Consider the following 21071-nt stretch of genomic DNA (forward strand, 5'->3'; position numbering starts at 1 on the left):
TAGTTTTTTGTGGAATCCAGGTAAAGCAAACAGTTTTGGGCGAAATTTCAATGAGACAAAAGTCATTTCAATGAAATAACACAATTTGAAGTTTAGATTTGGTTAAATTTCTTCTTCTTCTGGAAAACAATGGGAGCTCCACATTTTATAGATATTTTACTACTTAGATTTTTACAAACTCGTTGTTTCTCACACACCACAAACGGTGTTGTGAACTTAAAGATGTTTCACCATGCTGAACGTATCTCTCAATAACAGACAGACAACTTCCTCCTCAATACCTTTTTCCAACCATTGAACAATGCAGCAATGTTTTTATTTCTCGAATATGTTGTATTTTACTCTTAATCTGCCTTGCTTGTTTTCATACACAGCCTGCAGTTCAACCAAATAGACACGAAATTTCTGTCACATGACTGGCCTCTTGGTTGTGCTTTGGGATGCAGATTTTTTTTTTAGTTTTTTTTGTACAGAATGTGGTGCAGAGGGTTGATTTTGGGAGAATTTTGACTGACATACACTACCAGTTAAAAGTTTGTCCACACCTTCTCACTCAGTGCTTTTTATTTATTAGTATTATTTTCAACATTGTAGATAAATACTGAAGATGAACACTTTCTGTTTACAACATAATTTCATATAATTTAGAATGTTTAAAATAATGAAATAAGAACCATTGAATGAGAAGGTGTGTCCAAACTTCTGACCTGTAGTGTATGTCTAAATAAGTAATTTAACTATACATTTGATTGATTCTCCTGCTGAAACTGCACATTTGTGTGGAGCTAGTGGATTATGTAACCCGGCTTCAGATATACTTTCATACCGCTCTGTTGCCAAGATCTCAAAACAGTCTGGTGGTCCTGTCACCCAAACTCTGTCCAACCACTGAGGTCCATGTGACTTTGGTTTATAAGCCTTGATTTTTATTTTTAGACAGAAATACAACAAAGCACGCTGTTGGTACCAGACAAACTGCTGCAGATTATTTAAAGAAGCTGCAGCGTGTCGAATATGAAGATGTCTAAAGCTGTGACTGCATGTGCCGTTTCTAGTTTGACCTGTGTTTTTGTGCTCTGCCGCGGCTCAGGACTGCCCAGAGGAGATCTTCCTGGAGGGTGTGCTGCAGCCCAGTCTGGAACGAGGCTGTCTTGGCATGCTGCAGGGAATTCTGGAAAAACTGGACCCGGGCCTGGAGTCGTGCAGCCGTTACCTCATGGCCTCCTGTCAGTTCCTGCAGCGACGGGCGTACTATCACTCTCTGTACCAGCTGCAGCAGTTCATGATGGTTGGAGACGCGTTGTTACTTCACAAATTAAATAGTTTTTAATTTTAAATATGACTAATTCATCATTTACACATCAAAAATCCATCTAATCTCCTTTTTTCCGACCAAACGGGCCTTTTTCTCCCCATATGGATGTTTCAGAGGCTCATTCTAGCAGCTTAATTGTTAAAATGAGTATAATATCATTGTTTTGTGTCCTGTTTGCCTTTGTATTGGTAATTATCAGACTTTTTTGCTTGTGACACCTTAATATGAAGCTATAAACATGCAGCCTCCATAACAGTTTGTATAAACACTTGATTATATGATTTTTAGAGGCCTGAAGAGATAAAAATGTTCAGTATTTTGCCAGAAAACTACCCAAAAAAGTGGGATAGCAGTTTCAATTATTAAAAGTCTTGTACAGGAGAGATTTTTTTTTTTTTTAAAGTTTGTTCTCCTGTAATCATGTCCCAACCTCTTTTATTATGCATTTGTTCTATTCATCTTGTATTCTGAATATCGCAAAATGTTTAAATTATACAAAATGCTGTTTACCTCTGCAGGACCACGTACGTGCAGCCATGACCTGCATCCGGTTCTTCACGCATGGAGCCAGTTCATACCTCCAGCTGGGGGAACGGCAGGCACGTCTCTTCCTTTTTTTGTCCACGTTTATGCAACCAGGTAAAAATCTTTTCACTGCACATAAGAGCAATCTGACCCTGAATCTGACTTTGTGCAGCGCTGGTTGGTCCGAGCCAAAGAACACCTGAAGACGTACCTGCAGGAGCAGCAGGGTCGAGGTGGAGGAAGGAGGAGGTCGCAGGTCAACTCTTTCAGGAAGATGATGTCCTCCAGTGATGTGTCCAGGTCGTTTAATACATCCTTATTTCAAACAATGGGATGAAACTAAATCTGCTTTTGTCTGTGTAGCAGAACAGCTTGAGAAGTGAGGCTTCATTTTTGCTCCACTTATTTTTGTGTCCTCTGTCTTTTACATCAGACACATGAATACGATAGAGCTGCAGCTGGAGGTGACCCGTTTCCTTCACCGCTGTGAGGCTGCGACGTCCTCCAAGGCCCCACAGACCAGCAGCCCGCCTTCCTCCAAGTCCTCTGGATCCAGTTCACTGCCTACGCTGTTCGGAGGAAGTCCTATGAAGGTTGAAGTCGCCTGCAAGGTGAGATTCTGCTTGTTTTTGCCCTACTTTGCTTAAAAGTCTGTAATCCACCTGAAAAATATCAACTTTATTAAAGTGTCCTGTTTTTAGAGATGTGGAACATTAAAATGTCAGCAATTTATCATCTAATTTAAAGGTTTAAAATCATATCTTTTCACCAGCGATGGAAATAAATACCAAGATAATAGATATTTACAGTGTTTAACATATGTCAATGCAGTCTGTGTAAATAATAATAAATACTTTGTTTCGAATGTATTTCATCTTTCATGTGCAACAAAGATGCTGTCAGAACGTTATCTTAGAATCAGGAATGTGTTCTTTGTTCATGATGCTGCAGGTGATGCTTGGAGGAAAAAACATAGAGGAGGGTTTTGGCATCGCTTATAGAGTCATACAGGTGAGTTCATAGTGTTTATTTCTTGTTTAAATTCAAGTTTTTTCATTATATTTTTTACAAAAACGCCACATTGAGTTATCCGTCATGTCAGAATTTTTACATTTTCTCTGATTTCTAATGATGCTCGTCTTGTTGGGGAGTAAATTTGACTTCAGAGTTAATATTTTACAAAATGCTGAACCGGATAAGTCTGGAAAATGTATTTTATTTTGTCAGTTCCAGCTGGGCTTTTCTACAAGAAAGATTTTTTTCTACCTTGTTTTGTACAAAAAGATCCAGAATTGTTTGTGAAATTCCTGCTAATAGACAAATTCTATCCAGCTCTGATAGTTACATTTATAATTTTGATTTAGACAAAAAAAGCACTAAAACTGCGCTTTCACTAATTATATTTCTGTGCCGACGAGGTTATTACCACTGTCTCTACCAGCTGCAGCAGTTTGTAATGGTTTCAAACATGATTTTCCTTCATAAATGGAATCATTAAGTTTACGGATAACTGCAGCTAATTGACCATTTACACACCAAAAAAAGAAAAGATAAGGCTTGTTTACTGTAAGTTTAATGTGGCTATATTCTCTCTTCAGGACTTCCAGCTGGAGGCCCAGGCCGTCTACGTTCGGGCCGGTCAAAGACTCGTCCGACAGAAGCAGTATGGATCTGTGAGGCAGCTGCTCAAGTGTGTCGGCGAATCAGGAACTGCCACCAAAAACGACTGCGACGCCCTCATCCTCGACTGTGTCTCCACTGCAGATAAAGGACCGGCTGATGTGAATGATTTGAAGATACATAAGGAATCATATTATGATTTTTTTTTTTTTTTTTAAATACATGAGTTTGTTGCATGTTTGGTCATGAAAACTGTTGTTATCTTTGATCTGATTCAGGCCAAGGAGCTGGAAAGTCTCATTCTGGAGATGAAGAGCGCAGAAAACAAGGTACAGTGAAAGATGGATAGATAGACAGACACTTTATTCATCTCCTTGGGAAAAAATCAAGATATTTAGTTTTTCACATGTTAATATAGATAAGGAAACTAGTGTACAATTAATGTGTAAATGATCAAAGAAATAGAAATAAGATGCCAAAATTGCTGGTGTTTACAACAAAAATGGAGTATTAGTGAAGTACAAAAAGGTACAATGTGACAATAGAGCTAATAATAAGCTTAACAAGTGAATCTTTTCTTGCCTGAAGCCAGAAATCATAACCTTCAGTATTCAATTCCCGGCAATAGTTTCTTCCCTACGGCCGTTTCCTCTCTCGATCAACATAAAAGTGAACAGTTGTAGTCCCTCCTTACACTTTCTCACAATAACACTCTCACTATACTGATATGACATTATTATACATATTCTATATTCATTGTATTTTATGTTTACTTTACTCCACATGTAAATAACCGCTGAGATTTGTGCAATAGCTCTGGTGCTTTATTGATTCCTGCACAGTTTTCTCTTTGTTCAGTTTATTGCCATTCAGAAATGTTAAAAACAATGAAATTCATTCTCAGATCCAGCAGCGTACAGAATAAATAAAACTTAGCAGTAAAATGTAAGATAGGCCAATGATAAATGACTAAATAACCTAAAAAAAATAAAATAATTGGAACACTTAGTTATCATTCTTGTCTTATGGGCAGTGATTTTTATGGAGAGCTTAATGTTTTTTTTAAAAAATGTAATGTAATGTATGTCTTTTTAACTAACTGTATCCTGAATACAATGACAGAAAGGCTTTCTGTGCTCTTTTATTCTATTTCTGATGCTTTGTTTTTCCTGTGAAGCCTGCTTTTCTACAGATTTTGTTATTTCATGTCCTCATTATTTGTCTTTTTAAACTTCAATGGCCCACTTAAAGAAAAAAAAAGAGCATCCCCTTCAAATGTAAAAACTGTTTATTTGCAAAGCTGCCTGATTTCTGGTGGTTCAATGCTCGTTGTTTAATCATCGCTCTCTCTGCAGATCAAAGCCTACCTGGTTTGCAGTAAGCTGAGGCCGGCGTACCTGCTGGCGGTGAAGCTGGAGTCGAGCCGAGCCGGTCCGCTGGTTCAGGACGTCCTTCAGGCCGCCGAGGGAACTCAGGACTCGGTGATGCAGAACATCTGCCGGCAGTGGCTCTCTGAACACAGCAACAAGGCGCCTCAGCAGCGGCAGGCCCGACCCAACGCCAGGTAAAGGCCCAGTCAGTCGGCGAAACAAGGGATCACTCAGACAGCATTTAAAAACTATACGGAAAAGAGGATTCATTGTTCTTGGGGGGTGAACTGACATGACTTTGCATAGTCTGTAATTGATACCCGGCACTTATTTCAACTATAATACAGCTGACACTCAGTTTTTACACCTTTTTCATTCAATTTCCTGTAAAATTTTATTACATTTTGCACAGAAGCACCACATTTAGCTGTCTGTCGTCGTTTCTTGTCTCTTCGGGGAGGAAATTTGACTTCATCGTGGAAATATTTCAAAAATCTAAAGCACATAAATATATTAAAACTGGATCCTCGCCAAATAGAACAAACCCTGATGGCCTCTGTTGTTTGAGGTCGCCTTGCGTGCTGTAAAACTCGTGAATCACCGCCGTGCTTTATCTCTACGCCGGAAATATTTAGCTGTTAACACTCATCTGTGCAGTATTTGAGAAGGGGGCAGTGTGAACGTGCGGGAGCTACAACCACTATTGTGTAACAGAAATGCTTTTCGCAGTGTCCAGGTCCAGTCACGCTTGCGCAATATGAGCATATCTTTATGGTATTTGTGTAAGTTTTACCTCCTACCTCAGCCCAAAGGGAAAATATCTACAACAGACTGGAAGGCCTCTAGAAAGGTGTTACATGTAGGTCTTTATTTCCCCATTTTTATGTCGTTTTTGCGCTTGAATAAGGTTTTTACTTGTGATGTACCTTGACGAATCTAAAAAATTGTCGTGTTTTTGTAATCTGATGAAGCTGTTATCCTGTTTTACCTGTACAGCACATTGTGTGGTCGGCTTTCAGCAAATGCACAAGAAGGATTAGTGTCAAACCGTTTAAAATATTTAAGAAACTGCTGAGACGTTTCCAGGAAATGTTAAAGTTTTTAGGATACAGAAAGGGACCCACACTAGTTCATTTTCCAGTAATTCGACTTGTAGTCAGTCGTTTTATTTCCTATTTAGGCAGTAATTGCTCCAAGTAATGCTGATTGGACATCACGTTTTCTTGCTTTGTTCTCACCGGAGACGTGACCCACATCTGTCTGAACTGTAGAAATCCACAATGAATCACCTAAACACAGGAGGAGTCAAATAATGTTCCAAAAAAAAGGGATTTAACTGTTGCCATATGTTGTTTTTGCTTTTATTCACAAACCTGCAACCCAGATAACGGTGCAGATGTATATCCACGTTATTTTTTAGTTGATTTATGTCATAGTTCTTGTTGTCACGTGGTCAAGTAGTCCATCTTTACTTGGAGGAGATCCTGTGTCGTCCCTTTGCCTTGCTTTGCTGCTGCACTAGTCGGAAAACGGAGCCAGATCCAGTGTTAATTGACGTGAAATGAAAAGAAGCCAGTTGAGACTTGAGATGCACTCTAATTCCTCTTAACTTTGACTGTTGTGTCTCATCACTGCCGCACTTTATACTTAGCGAATTAAGAAAGAAAATAATTATATGGGGAATAATTGTAAAATATGTAACACAGTAACTGCTTCAACGATGCAGGGATGAGTGATTTTGAAATGTACATGGTTTCTCCATCCCTTCTAAAATAAACATGGAATATTTAAAAATGTGGATTCTTGCACTTGAATGTGTTTTTTTTTTCAAAGTACATATTAGGAAATATTTGCTTTCTTTACAATAGTTTAACGCTAGCAGAGAAGATTGATGCTACCCTCTTTTGTGTTTGCTAAATATTATGCTGCTGCTCACTTAGCTTAGCATAATGGTAGTTGCGAGAGGTACGGACCTGTACTTTCCATTTGCCAATCAGATACGCGAGATCTGGTCACGTGACTCCCGGTAGACGCTGGAGGTACGGACCCGTAGCATCGGTACTACAGGTACGGACCCTAAACCTGACCCTAACACTAACCCTAACCTTAACCTTTGCTTACCTTTCAACAGTTTGCAGTGGTTAGCAGCTTCTTGACTCGCGAGACTCGCGTACGGGTCCGTATCTGTCTGGCAAATGGAAAGTGCCGTATCCGTAGGCCACAGGCTACGGGTACGGGTCCGTATCTGTAGACACTACCTAGCATAATGGCTGGAAACCTGGGTGTTTCTGTGAAGCTCACTAAATGATATGCTGTATCTTCTTTGTTCATTTTGCACAAACCTGGAGAGTTATGTGCTGGACTACTTTTGGGTTAGATCTTGTAAATTCTGGTACTTGTGGTTGCTCAGCCAATAAATAGTCGCACATCACCCCTATAAAGCGAAAGTTTGTCATTTACAACATGCAAAATGACACAAACGGAACACTTCAGGTGAATTACTGAACTGTTGAGGCTAACAGCATGTTTAGTTTGCAGACCTGCAGTGCTTTATTAACTCCTGACGGGCCTGAAGAAAAAGTTTAGTTATGGGACCCCAACTGACCCCCACTATTGAAGATAAATGCATTATTTCCCTAGCCTAGCCACGCTAGACCCATGTTCTGAAGGCACAAGGGTCTAGGGAAGCTCGACAGGGAGGGAGGCGGGCTAAAAGGTTGTCTTTCAAATCACTCTGCAGCAACTGGGTAGGTATACAACCAATCAGCGCAACGAATAGGCTGACGGAGTTCCTAGAGCGCCGGCGGATTGTGGCTAAGTCCCATTAGCTTCCCAACCAGCGGAGCCAACTGGTATATTAAGGATTTGCCATATCCCGTCGGCATAAGTTCAAATACGTCTTTCTTCTGAATGAAACACTTCAGTGCCGTCCTTTGTTTATCTTTCAAGTTGAATTTTAGCTTCAAATCTTTAAGGGCTGTGGCCAAAGCCGAGTCGAAAGATAACTGTTTATTGTGCGCCGGTTGTTTCTGTCAGAATCGTCACGCCTCTGTCGTCACTTAGTTACGCCCGCCTTCTGACTCTACACTTCATGGTGATTGGTCCGGCCAGTTTTAGGAGAATCCAGCCTCGAGCCTTATGGAGGGTAACTAGACCCACCCTGGCAGAGAATTAAATTCGTTGCCGTGGGTTGTCTAGCGCGGCTAGGCTATTATTTCCCCTGATTCTAGCCAGAATTATTATTTAGTTACTTGACAGAAAATTAAATGGAAACAAATCTGATATTATTATTGTTGGTTATAATTAAGCTAATTTTTGCTGTTAAAGGAAAGATGCTCTAAAATCACTTGCTTGAGCCTCTATGATATGAATTTTTGCTTGTTTTCTGCAACTGTAGGTGAGTGTTTTTGATTTTTTGACTACTGATCGGACAAAGCAACAGAAATCAGTGCAATAATGAAGGATTTAGTTTTTCAGGTTGTCCCTACCATCTTATAAGTACAGTAAATGAGGAAATCCTTTTGGTAATTTCCTAGAATTTGGCTCAAATGTTCATTTTGACTCGAGGAAAGACTGACTAGAATTTGATGGTTAACGGTCACTGTCCCCTCACACAAAGCACTTTTTTTCTATAACTCGAGATCATCGATTATCAAAACAAAATCTCACTTTCCTGTAAATATGTGTGCCAAATTGCACATGACCCAAATTCTTCCAGTGAAAATCTGCCTATTTATTGAAGAAAATATTGGGCAGACAGTGTACTAATTTAAAAAAGAATAAACAACTTCCAACGCTAAGAAGCAAGAATTTTAGACTGGATATCTAATACACAGAGCAATAAAGCCTTAAACCATTTTGTTCTTTGAATTTGAGCCCTTCTGCAAGACTCAGGCTGCAAGATGGAAGTCTAATTTTTGATTAATTGGACCATGTAGGCTTAAATTATGCAAAAACTTGGTGTTTTTCATGCCTCTGGTCAGTTGCCTGCTTCACCTGGTTGGTCATCCGGTTTCACAGACATCAAATGTCTAACTTTTGCTTTAAGTCCAGTAATATTTTCTCATTTACTTCATTTTTGATTCAACCTGACTCATTCATTCCGTAAATATTTCATCCTTGTCCAACGTTTCTTGGCTCAAAATGATCGATTCACCTGCGTTTCTTTCTTCCCTGCAAGGATTTCAAATGATTCATGCGAGCAAGTTTCTAGTAATATTTCATTTTATTTACATAAAATGTAAACATTCAACTCTTAAACATGAATGTAAGTGTAGTAAAAGGCATGTTTGACTCGTATAAAACACAGAATGTAAACTCTTGGCCACCTTGCATGTGAATGCTGCGAAGGAAACATGAGTCGGGAGATCCTTAGAAATGTAAAACTGCCGTTCCTCCAGGAATGTGCAGATTGTGCCGACAATGCAAGTGGGGAAAAAACTGCGAATGTTGTTTCTTTTTAAAGATAGAAAAACCTCCTTGTCTTGTTCATTAGCTCGTACAGGTATCACAAAATACATTTATGCATTTCAAGCGGTAGTTGTGGCTCAGACTCACGCGGATATTCGATAGTTGTAATAAGTTTATATCAACCTGGAAACGCTGTAAGAACCCCTGCACTTGTTTTTAGAAACGCTGGCACAAAAAAGTCAAGCAATTTTACTGCAAATTCTGGAGAAATCAAAACACGATATTTGATAAAAATGCTGGTCGTTTACCCTGCGTTGACCTTTCACCGTATCCCACAGCGACACGATGCATCAAGTTGCTTTTTTGCCTACACTGGATTCACATTGTGTCACAAAAATATAGAGTCGAAAAAGGTATTTGTGGTTACACAATAATATAGTCGAGTGGTTTTGGTTCGATTAGCCGCCGTGGAGCACCAAAAATACTCAAGTTATTATGATGTAATGTCTGCATTATTACACAAAAAAGCAACTTCACATTTTAGTACCTCTTACAGAATTTTACCTGACTGCTTATTAGGTAGGGAAAAAAAGTACAGAACATCGAAACCATATTGAAGTGAATGGTGAAACAGAAAGGGTAAGGACTCCTCGGAGAACTGAGATAGATGTCGGTTCAAAAGTTGAATCAGTCCCACTCGATGCCCAGAAGCTCGCAGCTGGCGTCCCACAGTCTCCTCGCCGTCTCCTCGCTTCTTCCCTGTGGGGCCACGAAGGCAGGAGCGCAGTCGCTGCAACGAGACGGAGGAGGAGGAGGAGGAGGAGGAGGAGGAAGCGTCATTACATAAGAGATAATGTCGGCGTGAGTCATCGCTCAGAGCAGTCATCTAATTTCTGCTTGACCTTGCGCGTGATTATAAGCTTTATTATCAGCATTTCTGATCAAACTGCCTTTTTTGTGGCAGCTTACAGTGTTGGGTAAAGACAAGATGACAATAATAACAGATATTTAGACTGAAGATGAAACATTCTTGCATCGATTTTAAATTTCCTAAAGTCAATAAATCCAGAAAATTTGAAGATGTGAAGCTGAAATTTCACCTCGCATGCATGTTTTTTTTTCCTATCCCAGAATAGACTTTTTAGAGGGTGACAGAAATCTCTGCTTTTTCCTGTTATTTCTGAGCATTTCATACAGAAAAAAATGTATTTTATGCTGGAGGAAATAATATACTGATGACACAAACTGGTTAAATGATATTTACATATAGCCTAGCCGCGCTAGACAACCCACGGCAACGAATTTAATTCTCTGCCAGGGTGGGTCTAGTTACCCTCCATAAGCCTCGAGGTTGGATGCTCCTAAAACTGGCCGGACGAATCACCATGAAGTGTAGAGTCAGAAGGGGGGCGTAACTAAGTGACGACAGAGGCGCGACGATTCTGACAGAAACAACCGGAAACAACTAGCCTAGCTGTGCTAGACAACCCACGGCAACGAATTTAATTCTCTGCCAGGGTCGACAACAAAAACGACAACAGTCGTTGAGCTCCATTAGCACCGACTCTGAATAATCTTTCTGTTAACATGTCTGTAATATACTTGAGCTTCACCCATTGACTGTATAAATAAGGCTTCACCGAACTACCGCATCCTCTGATTTCCGGTGCTCTAGGAACTACATCAGCCTATTCGTTGCGCTGATTGGTTGTATACCTACCCAACTGCTGCAGAGTGATTTGAAAGACAACCTTTTAGCCCGCCTCCCTCCCTGTCGAGAGTTCCTAGACCCTTGCCAAGATGGGCATGGTCAAATGCCAACTCAAGACTTCACTGCAGTCTACAAACCAATGGGTAACATTCACATCCACTCTTTACAGGCTGTGCTTGAGGCATTTGCATGCTCTTTACTGGTAGCAGCCATGACCAGAGGTATCATATTTTCATGTCTGTCCCTATGTCCCATTGTTGTGAACACAATATCTTTTGAAACCATGAGGGAATTTCTGCAGATTTGCATCCAACGTCCACCTGAACTCAACAATGAACTGATTTTGGTGGTCAGAGCTCATAACAAGCTTATAAAACAGGTTTTTCTAGCCATAATTAAAGATATCCATACACTATTTCTGACACAATTTCACACAAATGTCTAATGGTATGTTTAATGCCCACAAGGTCTCAAGTGAGCTTCACTGTGGCATCATAATGTTCTGCAAAAACACTTTTCTGGCTGCTAGTCAACAAAATAACTCAGGAACGGAATAATAAATACTGATTCACTGGCGTTAATCTTGGGTGCACACCTGTTAAATCCTTTTAGAGTAATCATTTCGTATATTAAATTAATCTGGACTGAAATGAGATGAAACTTGACTGGTTGGAGGAAACATGCAAGCACGAGTCAGCAAATCTAGTTATTTGCTGTATGTGGCTCCTCGACAGACAATATAGAAGCAGAAATAAATCTACCTTATATAAGAAAAACCCTCACTATAAGACAAGTAAACTAAGCTTAAGTGCTACTCAGAATAACCATTGACCTGAACAGGGAGTATAAAAGGGATTTCACTCTTCTATAGTCTGGCTCCAGACTTCAAATCGTCGCCCACATCCCAGACGACTGTCTCGGTCTTGTTCCAGCAGTGTACTGGACATTTATTTCTATTCTTTTTCTTTTTAAGAAGTAAGAGCACTTAATAAAATAATAAAAACGACAAACTGTCTAATAGCAGAACCATGTCGGAGCCGCTGATGTAGAAGAAATGTGACAAATGTTTAGTGGTTTTAAAGAGGACTCAGGGGAATAAAGCGCTGTTCTTTAATAAAGAAGTTCAGCTCAGAGTCCTAAGTGTTTTTTACAGGATCACACATGCAGGCTATGTTACCATTCTGTTGTTAGAATAACTCCTTAAGCCCTCTGTTCATAGAGAAGAGTTTCACTGAGCAGCTGGGCGGTTTGTTTCTGCCTACCTGAAGTGTTTCCCAGAGATTGAGTGCAGTTCTTCTGCCACGGCACAGTAGATGCTGGTCTGTGCTCCTTCCCGAGGAGTTTTCAAGAACATGGCGAAAACCGTGAAAAATATCGTCATGAGGGTCGAGTGTCTGGTCAGATCAGAGTTCACCGTCCCTGGATGGACTGAGTTCACCGTCACATTGGTACCTGTGGAAACAACACGGCTCTCAATTAACCCTCTGAGCAGTTTGTAGGTGTTTTTATTTGCTCCTGTCAGTTTAATTCACTGTGGGCTCATTTTGCACCGTAATATAAAACCTATACCTCTATGGAAACAGCACAACCATGGCTAGAAATAGAGGGAACTTAGAAATGTCTTCTACAGCAGAACAATGATATGCCATAAATTATAAAAGAAAAGGAAAAAAACTACAGTTAAAATTCTGAAATAACCTGGAATCAACGTGTTTAATGTTTCCTAAGTGCCCAGAGGTGTTACCAACACTAAAAAAATATAGAATTTTCATGCTGTATAGATTTTACCATTTACATTTTAGTTTACCTCCAAACTTTTCTCTGATTAGCTCAGGACAAACACTGCCTGCAGTTCAACCGAAAAACCCCTGAATTTTTGTGAGGTCACTCTGCGTCACAAATGGCTTCACGGTTGTGCTAAAGAGAGTAGGTTTTTTTGTTTTTTACAGAATCTAGTTAAAGCAAACCACTTATTTTTCTGGCATTTTTAAAATTAGAATAAAGTAATTTTTAGGAAATATAATGATTTTAGGTTGAGATTCAGTTAGATTACCAACAGAACAGCACATGAGTAGTTCAAGGATTGTCAGGAAATTTCAAATCTAACATTTTTGTTTTACTTTTTTACAAAATCCATTTTGTGCAAAAGCTTTATTTATGGCAAAATTTTAAAAAGGCCTGCACAATTAAGTGATTTTGATTGAATATCATGATATTCAGCTTGGATTTGGACAGTTTTACTGACAGAATTCCATGCTGTACAATAATAGTTTGAGAAATCTCAAATCAGAAAATTCGATGATTCTTTATGTTATTACAGTTTTATGCCTCGGATAAATGGTCTAATTTTGTAATCTTGTAAAGATAGCATGCCTTTAAAGCGCACTGGTTGGTTTTGGGGTTCAAAAGGTTAATAAATTGTTTCTTTGTGTTCTTGTACACTTTTCTTCAAGGTTTATTTTATTTTGCTGTAGTTACAAAATGCGTACAGTAAGTTTTTTTTTTTTTGCTGTACAGGTGAGAAATTAATTATAGACTTTCATTTACTTCTGTAATTAAAATCTTACAAACTGTTGTTTTCTACTTGCTCTTAAACATCAGCATTACCCCTCAGTATTTTATTTTATTTTCTTTATTCCCACTCTAGAATTAAAATGATTCATTAATTAGTGACCACAAGAGGTCGATTGTCTTTTCTCCCATTTTTTTGTGCGATTGTTTGCGTGTTTGTGCACCTTTGAGTCTTCGGGCCAGCTCTCTGGCGAAGAGCACGTTGGCTAGTTTGCTCTGGCAGTAGGCTAACCCACTGTTGTAGCTGCCCTGACTGTGGAGGTCGTGGAAGCGGATCCAGCCGAAGTTGTGGGCCAGAGACGAGACGACCACGATCCGGGCCGGCGCACTGCGCTTCAGCAGCCCGATGAGGAGGGACGTCAACAGGAAGTGACCTGACGGAGGTAAGAAACGCACAATCAGTGGTTTATAGCTGAACAGCTCTGACTTTGGACACAGATTTGACATAAATGTATAGTTTGTTAGAATGAAAACAGTAGACTCGTTATGAATTAGCCGTATTTTTCTGTAAAAGTGAAAAGTTGTAATTGTTCAACATGGTTTGACAGATAAAGAAAAAACTAGACCCAAATATTGCTTTACGTCCACCTCTTATTGATGATTAAACCGCTAAAAACTAATTTTTATGTGTCAAAATTACATACTTTGAAGTTTTCTCCATCAAATAATCATCCTGTCTTTAAATGGCTCAGATGTAACTACACACTTTTGCTTCCTCTAGAAACCTGCCTCGTTTTTACTGTAAAAACTATCTACATGACACAATGGCAAGTTGTAATAACTGGACTAATTCAGCCCTATATGGCTCATTCCTAATAAAATCAAGCAAATTTTTTTTAAAAAAAGTTCCCATCTGACCTCCTTAGATTCAGCTGACTTGTTTTGCACAATAACTTTAGTGTATTAAATGAAGCCATGCATGTTTTAATCTTCGTACTACGACTATTTTTAGAGTTACAGACCCTTGAAATAGATAAATGTATTCTTTTTTGCAGCATATTTGAGCCTTGTAACTTCATAAATACAGGAAAGAGAAACAAAACTTTCAGGACTGGAGAAAACATTTGAGCTCTGGTCAAAAGTACAAATAAATTAGTTTTCCATCCACTCAAGGTGTCTTAAACTGAAGCCAAAATCTTGTTCTAAACATCAATATCAATTCATATATGATAGTTTAAGTAGCTAAACTGCACTAGTTTAATGACAGTGACTTAATAGAAATGTGTATCTTGGATGTTTTTGTTTTTTATAATTCACTGAAACTTTTTTTTTTTTTTTTTTAAAGAGCATTTGGGGTCAAATTTAAAGGCTCATATCACCACTGAGATATGTGGCTGGTTAAATAAGCTGTATCTTAGGAAAGGTCTCATTTTCAGCTACACTTTGCTCCTCTTTTAGCCATGCTTCCTTCTGCTTCCAAATAATTGTCTGATAGAATTATATTTTAACACTTGTAAATGTTCAATAAAACAGCAGTGAATCTATGAGGGACTCAACGACACAGAATCTCACTTCCAGGGTTTCAGACGTACAAACTTAGACAAGACTTTCTGTGGTAATATCCTTCTTCAGAATTGGTTTTCAGTTGTAGCGTGTATGAAGTGTGGCATAACTTTACAGTTTTTACAGCATTTTAAGCCAGGAAATAATCATTTTAATAGAAAAGAAGCTTCTAAATATGTTTCTTTTATACACAGAGATGAGTTTTTAGGGGTTTAATCAATGACTAAGGAGGAATTTTAAATGATTAGTTGATTGCAGGAGATTTCTAAGGTCGTACCCAAATGATTGACTCCAATGTGCATCTCAAAGCCATCGATGGTTTTCGTGTACGGACACATCATCACCCCAGCGTTGTTGATGAGGATGTGAAGGTGGTTGACCTCTGGAAAAGAAAAAACAGCTGTTAAATAACAAAACAGTGGAGGTTTGTAGGTGGATATGAGGATTAAACGGCTGCTCTCACCTCTCAGGAACTGCTGTGCGAAGGCTCGTATGGAGCAGGTGTCGGCCAAATCCAGCTCTCTGACCTCCACTTGTGCTTGGGAGTAAGAAGCTCGTATGCTGGCTGCAGCCTCTTCGCCTTTTTCCACGTCTCTGCACGCCATGATCACCCGAGCTCCTGTTAGAGGAGAAATAAACCGCTAAACTATGAACAAAACACACATTACAGTCAGTCAAAGATGATGGGATGTTCTGGTTGTGTTGGGTGTGTGCAGGCAAAAAAAGATTAGACTCCTTTGTGTTTTAATTTATTCAAAACCTGCAGAGCCCAGTGAGTTTCACATGTGGCTACATAAGTTTTGTTTTAAAGCCTACTGAGCATCCCGCACAAGGAAAAGCATTAAATGTAGCCTTAAATTGCTTTCTTTGTGTACATAAAATTGCACTTTGCACCCCTTTTCACTGGGTTTTTCCTGCAAAAATGAATTTTTGGCACCTACAAGTAATTTTAGACAACGACAAATGAAAAACAGTGTTTTACTTCATTTACTCAAACATTACGGGTATTTTTGTGTATCAAATGCTCAGAAATTGCAGAAAAGTGCAGAAATTTTTTGTTTAATAAGGCAACACAGATTTATCGTCTCTCGCGACTGAACGATAAGATTTCTTTTCAGGCCGATAATTATACCGATAATTAGTAATCCAGGAGACAAATAACTGATATTTGGAACCAATTATGGTTGTTGTAAAAATGAAAATATTGGTGTCAAAATTTTGAAAACAGCAAATGCCGAGACAAAACATAATTGAAATGCCTTTTATCTACATTTATCTACATTTATTCTATCAGATAATTCATGAAATAGAATTATCGGTAGGATGTTACTGGAGATACCAGACAGAAAGAGGCGGCTGCATCAGAGCCAACATGTATGCATTTTTAAATTAATTTACGATATCAGGAATTGGTTACAGAAAAAATAATGATACTGATAACTAATTGACCAGTAAATTCCTTCACTGTATGCAAACCAATCATGCTTGCTGCTGTGTGTAGTAAAGGACCAAAAGCCTGTTTTTAGAAGATTTAGAATATATTACAGTTAAATGTATACAGTATGTAAGGTCAAAAATATTGGCAGCTACTAGTGAAGTGTGAGAAGGTTTGTTTAGAAGCACTCAGACTGATTGAGTTTCCGTTAGAGCTGCACAGTTAATGGATTTCACTTTAAACCAAAGCAATTAGCAAATGACAAAGAAAGCAATTTATTATATACATTATGCAACATCATTATGTGTAACTGTAAAAAAAACTTTAAAACGCCAGTGGTTTGCAAATTCATGCTTCATCTTCATGGTTTTTTCGTAAACAAAATCTGTCACAAAAATTGAAATGAGATATTTCCCCGAAATTATTCATTCCTAATCTTTAAAATTAGCATTAGAGGAGTTTTGGAGACAAAATCAGAGAGTGAAAGAAAATTAGATGGTTTAAGAAAAAATGTGGTAAAAGAATGATTATGATATATCCCAGTTTCAAAACACACTCCCTTCATAAATGCCCTGATGTGTTCTTCAGCCGTGCTACCTTAAGACGCTGCTGTTTCCTTGTGGTAGAAGGTTGTAGGTACAAACATGCAGTAAATAAGTCTGAATATCATCTCACCTCGTACCGCCAGGTCCAGCGCCGTCTCCTTCCCGATCCCTGTGTTGGCTCCGGTGATGAGAACCGTCTTCCCGTCCAGTCGTGCTGAAGATTTACAAACTCCTCCTGCTGCATATTTTCTGTTCAACAGCGACCAGAGATTATTACTACACACACTGATGTAGAGCAGAGCGGCGGACGGGGAAGCAACATTCATGTCTCAGCAGGTACACTATTGTTCAAACGTTTGGGGACAATTTCATGTTTTCCAAGAAAACTCACACTTTTATTCATGTGCTAACATCATTGCAGAAGGGTTTTCTAATCACCAATGAGCCTTTCAGCACCATTAGCTAACACAATGTACCATTAGAACACAGGAGTGATGGTTGCTGGAAATGTTCCTCTGTACCTCTATGGAGATATTCCACTAAAAATCAGCCGTTTCCAGATAGAATAGTCATTTACCACACTAACCCTTGTGTCGTCCTGTGTCGACCCGTTTAAGTTTGAAAATGTGCGGGGAAAAAACAATATTTTCACAGTGAAACTTTTTGAAATTTTTGAACATTTTTTTGATGGGAAAAAAAAGATATTTTAAAATATGTTTCTTTAAGAACATTCAGAAAAAAATCAACCAAAATCCAGCAAAATTCACCGGATTTTGTGTTGATTTTTTTTTCTGAATGTTCTTAAAGAAAATATTAGACGTTTTACTGATACACGTTGAATCACTTTAGATATTTTTAGGGTTTTTTTTGAAGATTTTTGTTCATTTTAAAAATATTTACATTTTTTTAAACTTACTTTTTATTTCTTGCCAAGAAATAAAATTTTAAAAATAAAATGTTAAGGGAAACTTTTAAGGATTTTTTTTTAAAAAAATTCTTCCTGAAGATTTTGCAAATTTTAATAAATTTTTGAAATTTTTTTGCTGAATTTTTGGATTTTTTTCATATGAAGGAAAAATATTTTTCTGATCATAAATGAGGACAACAGGAGTGTTAAAATATATAGACTATAATCTAGAAAAAAACCTACAGAATATACAAGAGTGACAGTATTGTTTTTTTAGAGTGTACAGAAATGTGCAAATGACTTAAGAAGGTGCAGAAGTTGAAGCACCAGGAAGCTTCATTTGAGTGATTCTTCTACAATCAGCTGAAGTTGTTGCTGAGCTTCCGGTCGGACATATGGATTGGTAGTTTAATAATTCACAGATAGAACTTGGACGGTGATCAGCTCGTAGTGGTCCGAGCCTCTCCACGGATCAGAGCCGCCCTGTGACCAATAGCTGCTCGGACTGAAGCCCACGGACTGAACTCCTCCCCCGCTCAGCCTGCTGATAGGCCCGAGCGCTCGGATGGAAGACACCCGGTTCATCTGTGCAAAAACTCCCACTGCTCCATCTCCATTGATTTTCCGCTCACACAGCCACCCAGCGTCGTGTGAAATAAGCAAAAATAGAAAAACACCCAATAATTATGAGCCTAACAGAGCTGGTTGTGTTTGATTTCGGATTAAAAGCGGACCTGATGGTGATAAATCCACCAGAGCTCAGTGGAGTCCTGTCAGCCGACCTGCCCCTGATGTGGTAACCAGTACATTTGCGTCCGGATGAGTGGCTAAGTGACTTGATTCGCGGCTCACCTGATGTTCGGAGCGAACACGATGACCAGCAGCGTCAGCAGTCCGAGTCCCGCGGCGGCGATCAGGACGAACATCGCGGCTCCGCTGCTGCGTCTCCTCCGGCGGGATGCTGCTGCTGTGGAGGCAGAACAGCTGATGTCAAAGCAGAGAGGGGCGCAGAGCGCAGCGGGGTGAACGAGGCACCGCGCAATGCGGCATGGGATTGTAGTTTTTAGAGCCTGCCCGGAAATGACACCGGCTTTCACTGAGCATGCGCGTTACATGCTGTAGCAATGTTGGAACTAAATGCTGTAGCCTGGAGCACACAGTCTGACCAATCACCTGTCTGGAGACTGAGATCGGTTGATTAAATGAGTCAGGTCTGGTGTGATGCTGCTTAGTTGGAACAAAAACCTACAGCCACACCGGCCCTTTGTGGAATGAGTTTGACATCCCTGTTCTAAAGTCTAACTGGTGTGTTTTCAAATGTTTTGTCTTTAGTTTGATTCTTCTTAAATGTTTAGTTTTGCACTTTCTCACCTTTTATTCTTTTCTAATGTCTGATTTGATTTTGAAATGTTCTGTCTTTTTAATGTTTAATTATTTTTCTTTCAAATGTTTTATCAGCTTTTCTAAGTTCTATAAGTTTGAAAATTTTCTTTCCCAATGTTTAATCTTTTGATTAAATCTTTTGTCTTTAGGGGTTTTCTTTTTAAATGCTTTATCTTCTTTTAATGTTTTTCTTTTTAAATGCTTCATTGTGTTTTTATTGTTTCATTTCCTATTTAATGTTTTGTCTTTTCTAATATTTAGTTTTATAATTAAATGTTTAATGTTCTAGTTAGATATTTTGTCTTTTCTAATGTTCATCCAATTAAATATTTTGTCTTTTTTAATGTTTTTAATTGTTAAATTATGTTTGTATGTTTAATTTTCTAATTAAATGCTTTGTATTTTTAGTGTTTAATTATCCAAATGTTTTGTCTTTAATGTTTAATATTCTTTTTCATTGTTTAATTTTATTTTTAAGTTAAATGTTTATTAATTAAATGTTTTGTCTTTTTAAGAGTTTAATAATCTAATTAAATCTTTTGTTTTTAATGTTTAATATTCTTCTCATTTAATTGTATTTTTAAATGTTTAATTCTCTAAAATATTTCATCTTTAATGTTGAATATTTGAAAAAATGTTTAATATAATTTAATTGTATTTAATGTTTAATTTCTTATTAAATGTTTTTCCTTTGATTTAATTGCTTTTTTAAATGTAGTTTATTTCTTTAATCTTCTTTTCTGTCAAGATTTTAACCCCAATCTTAAAAATGAAACAAACCCTTAAATCACAATAAAAATACTTCTGTTGTCACAATCATGAGTTATTCAGTTTATGAATTCAACTTTATTTGTTTAGCACCTTTCACACAGATGACAAAATTAAACAAAGAGAAAAGTCTATGAATGAAACTTGAAACACTTAACATGGTAATAAAATGTGTTGTGTCCAGGGGATGGAGGGAGTTTATTGAAGCCTTCTTGGGCTCACACAGTAAATCATTTAAAATAGAAACTTGATATTCAGTCTCAAGAAACTGCAGAGCGACAGAAAAACCAACAACATCTCCTGTTTTCTCCTTTAATGAGTCGACTCTTCACAACCTGCTCAAACTCTTGGTACAGTACATCACCACACGGGTCAAGAAGGTTTCCTTCTCATTTCTACTCTGAAGCTCACCTTCTCCTGCTCAAACTGCTGACAAATGTTTCTGCTGCTCTAAAGTCTGGTCTCCAGAACTTCCTACAAACTCCCAAAGTCTCTTCTGCTGCAGGTTGCTTTGTAGAACTGTTCCAGAGAACCTCACTAAACCACATGGAGGGGCCTCAAGATAGTCATCCAAATGAAACCGTACAAAAACCAAACTAGCACAACCCAAATGCTAAAGTCTCCTGCAGCCTATCAGAGAAGCTCTTTAAATAGAGAATCAGGACAGGAACTCATACCTTCTGGATAACCGACCACAAACAAGAATACAGAATGTGTCTGACCAAAACCTCTAAAGACACAACTCAGCTGCACTAAACTCACTAATGACTGCACACATTAGTACCATGTGCTAACTGTGGCTAAAGAACCACATTTACCAAGACAACTATCCAGTACAAAGCCCTAAAACACACCAAGAAACACATCAAAGAGGATTTTACTGCTGGAAGCTGCAAGCCAACGCCTAAAGAACAAACTAAAGCAAACCCAGTTTAGTGGTGAAGAGAAGCAGAGGAAATGTTTGACTGCAATAAAGCAGGACAACACTGAGCTGCTCAGGTGTTCCTG

General features: G+C 38.4%; 2 protein-coding genes across 4 annotated transcripts in view; one reads left to right on the plus strand and one right to left on the minus strand.

Annotated features, from left to right (window-relative positions):
* zfyve26 (zinc finger, FYVE domain containing 26) overlaps positions 1-6628 on the plus strand; it is a 46980-nt gene extending 40352 nt beyond the window's left edge. For both annotated transcript variants that reach the window (XM_051957262.1, XM_051957265.1), the window contains exons 36-43: positions 1091-1288; positions 1834-1914; positions 2013-2140; positions 2274-2451; positions 2792-2851; positions 3439-3621; positions 3739-3789; positions 4816-6628. In XM_051957262.1, coding sequence (XP_051813222.1) covers positions 1091-1288; positions 1834-1914; positions 2013-2140; positions 2274-2451; positions 2792-2851; positions 3439-3621; positions 3739-3789; positions 4816-5028 — 1092 coding nt within the window. In that variant the 3' untranslated portion in view covers positions 5029-6628. The remainder of the gene's footprint in view (positions 1-1090; positions 1289-1833; positions 1915-2012; positions 2141-2273; positions 2452-2791; positions 2852-3438; positions 3622-3738; positions 3790-4815) is intronic.
* Positions 6629-9036: 2408 nt separating this feature from the next.
* rdh12 (retinol dehydrogenase 12) lies at positions 9037-18949 on the minus strand. Of its 2 annotated transcripts, none has more exons than XM_022219222.2 (7): positions 18765-18949; positions 17136-17281; positions 15489-15644; positions 15303-15407; positions 13687-13896; positions 12214-12403; positions 9037-10030 (listed from the first exon to the last, which is right to left on the minus strand). In XM_022219222.2, exons 1-7 carry the CDS (start codon positions 18836-18838, stop codon positions 9928-9930), a joined length of 984 nt encoding a protein of 327 aa, XP_022074914.1. In that variant the 5' UTR covers positions 18839-18949; the 3' UTR covers positions 9037-9927. The 2 variants fall into 2 exon arrangements, with proteins under 2 accessions (XP_022074914.1, XP_022074922.1); XM_022219230.2 differs by having other exon boundaries at positions 17136-17254; positions 18765-18935.
* Positions 18950-21071: the final 2122 nt, after the last annotated feature.

Source organism: Acanthochromis polyacanthus, chromosome 1 (genome assembly GCF_021347895.1).
Source record: "Acanthochromis polyacanthus isolate Apoly-LR-REF ecotype Palm Island chromosome 1, KAUST_Apoly_ChrSc, whole genome shotgun sequence".
NCBI classification, from domain to species: Eukaryota; Metazoa; Chordata; class Actinopteri; family Pomacentridae; genus Acanthochromis; species Acanthochromis polyacanthus.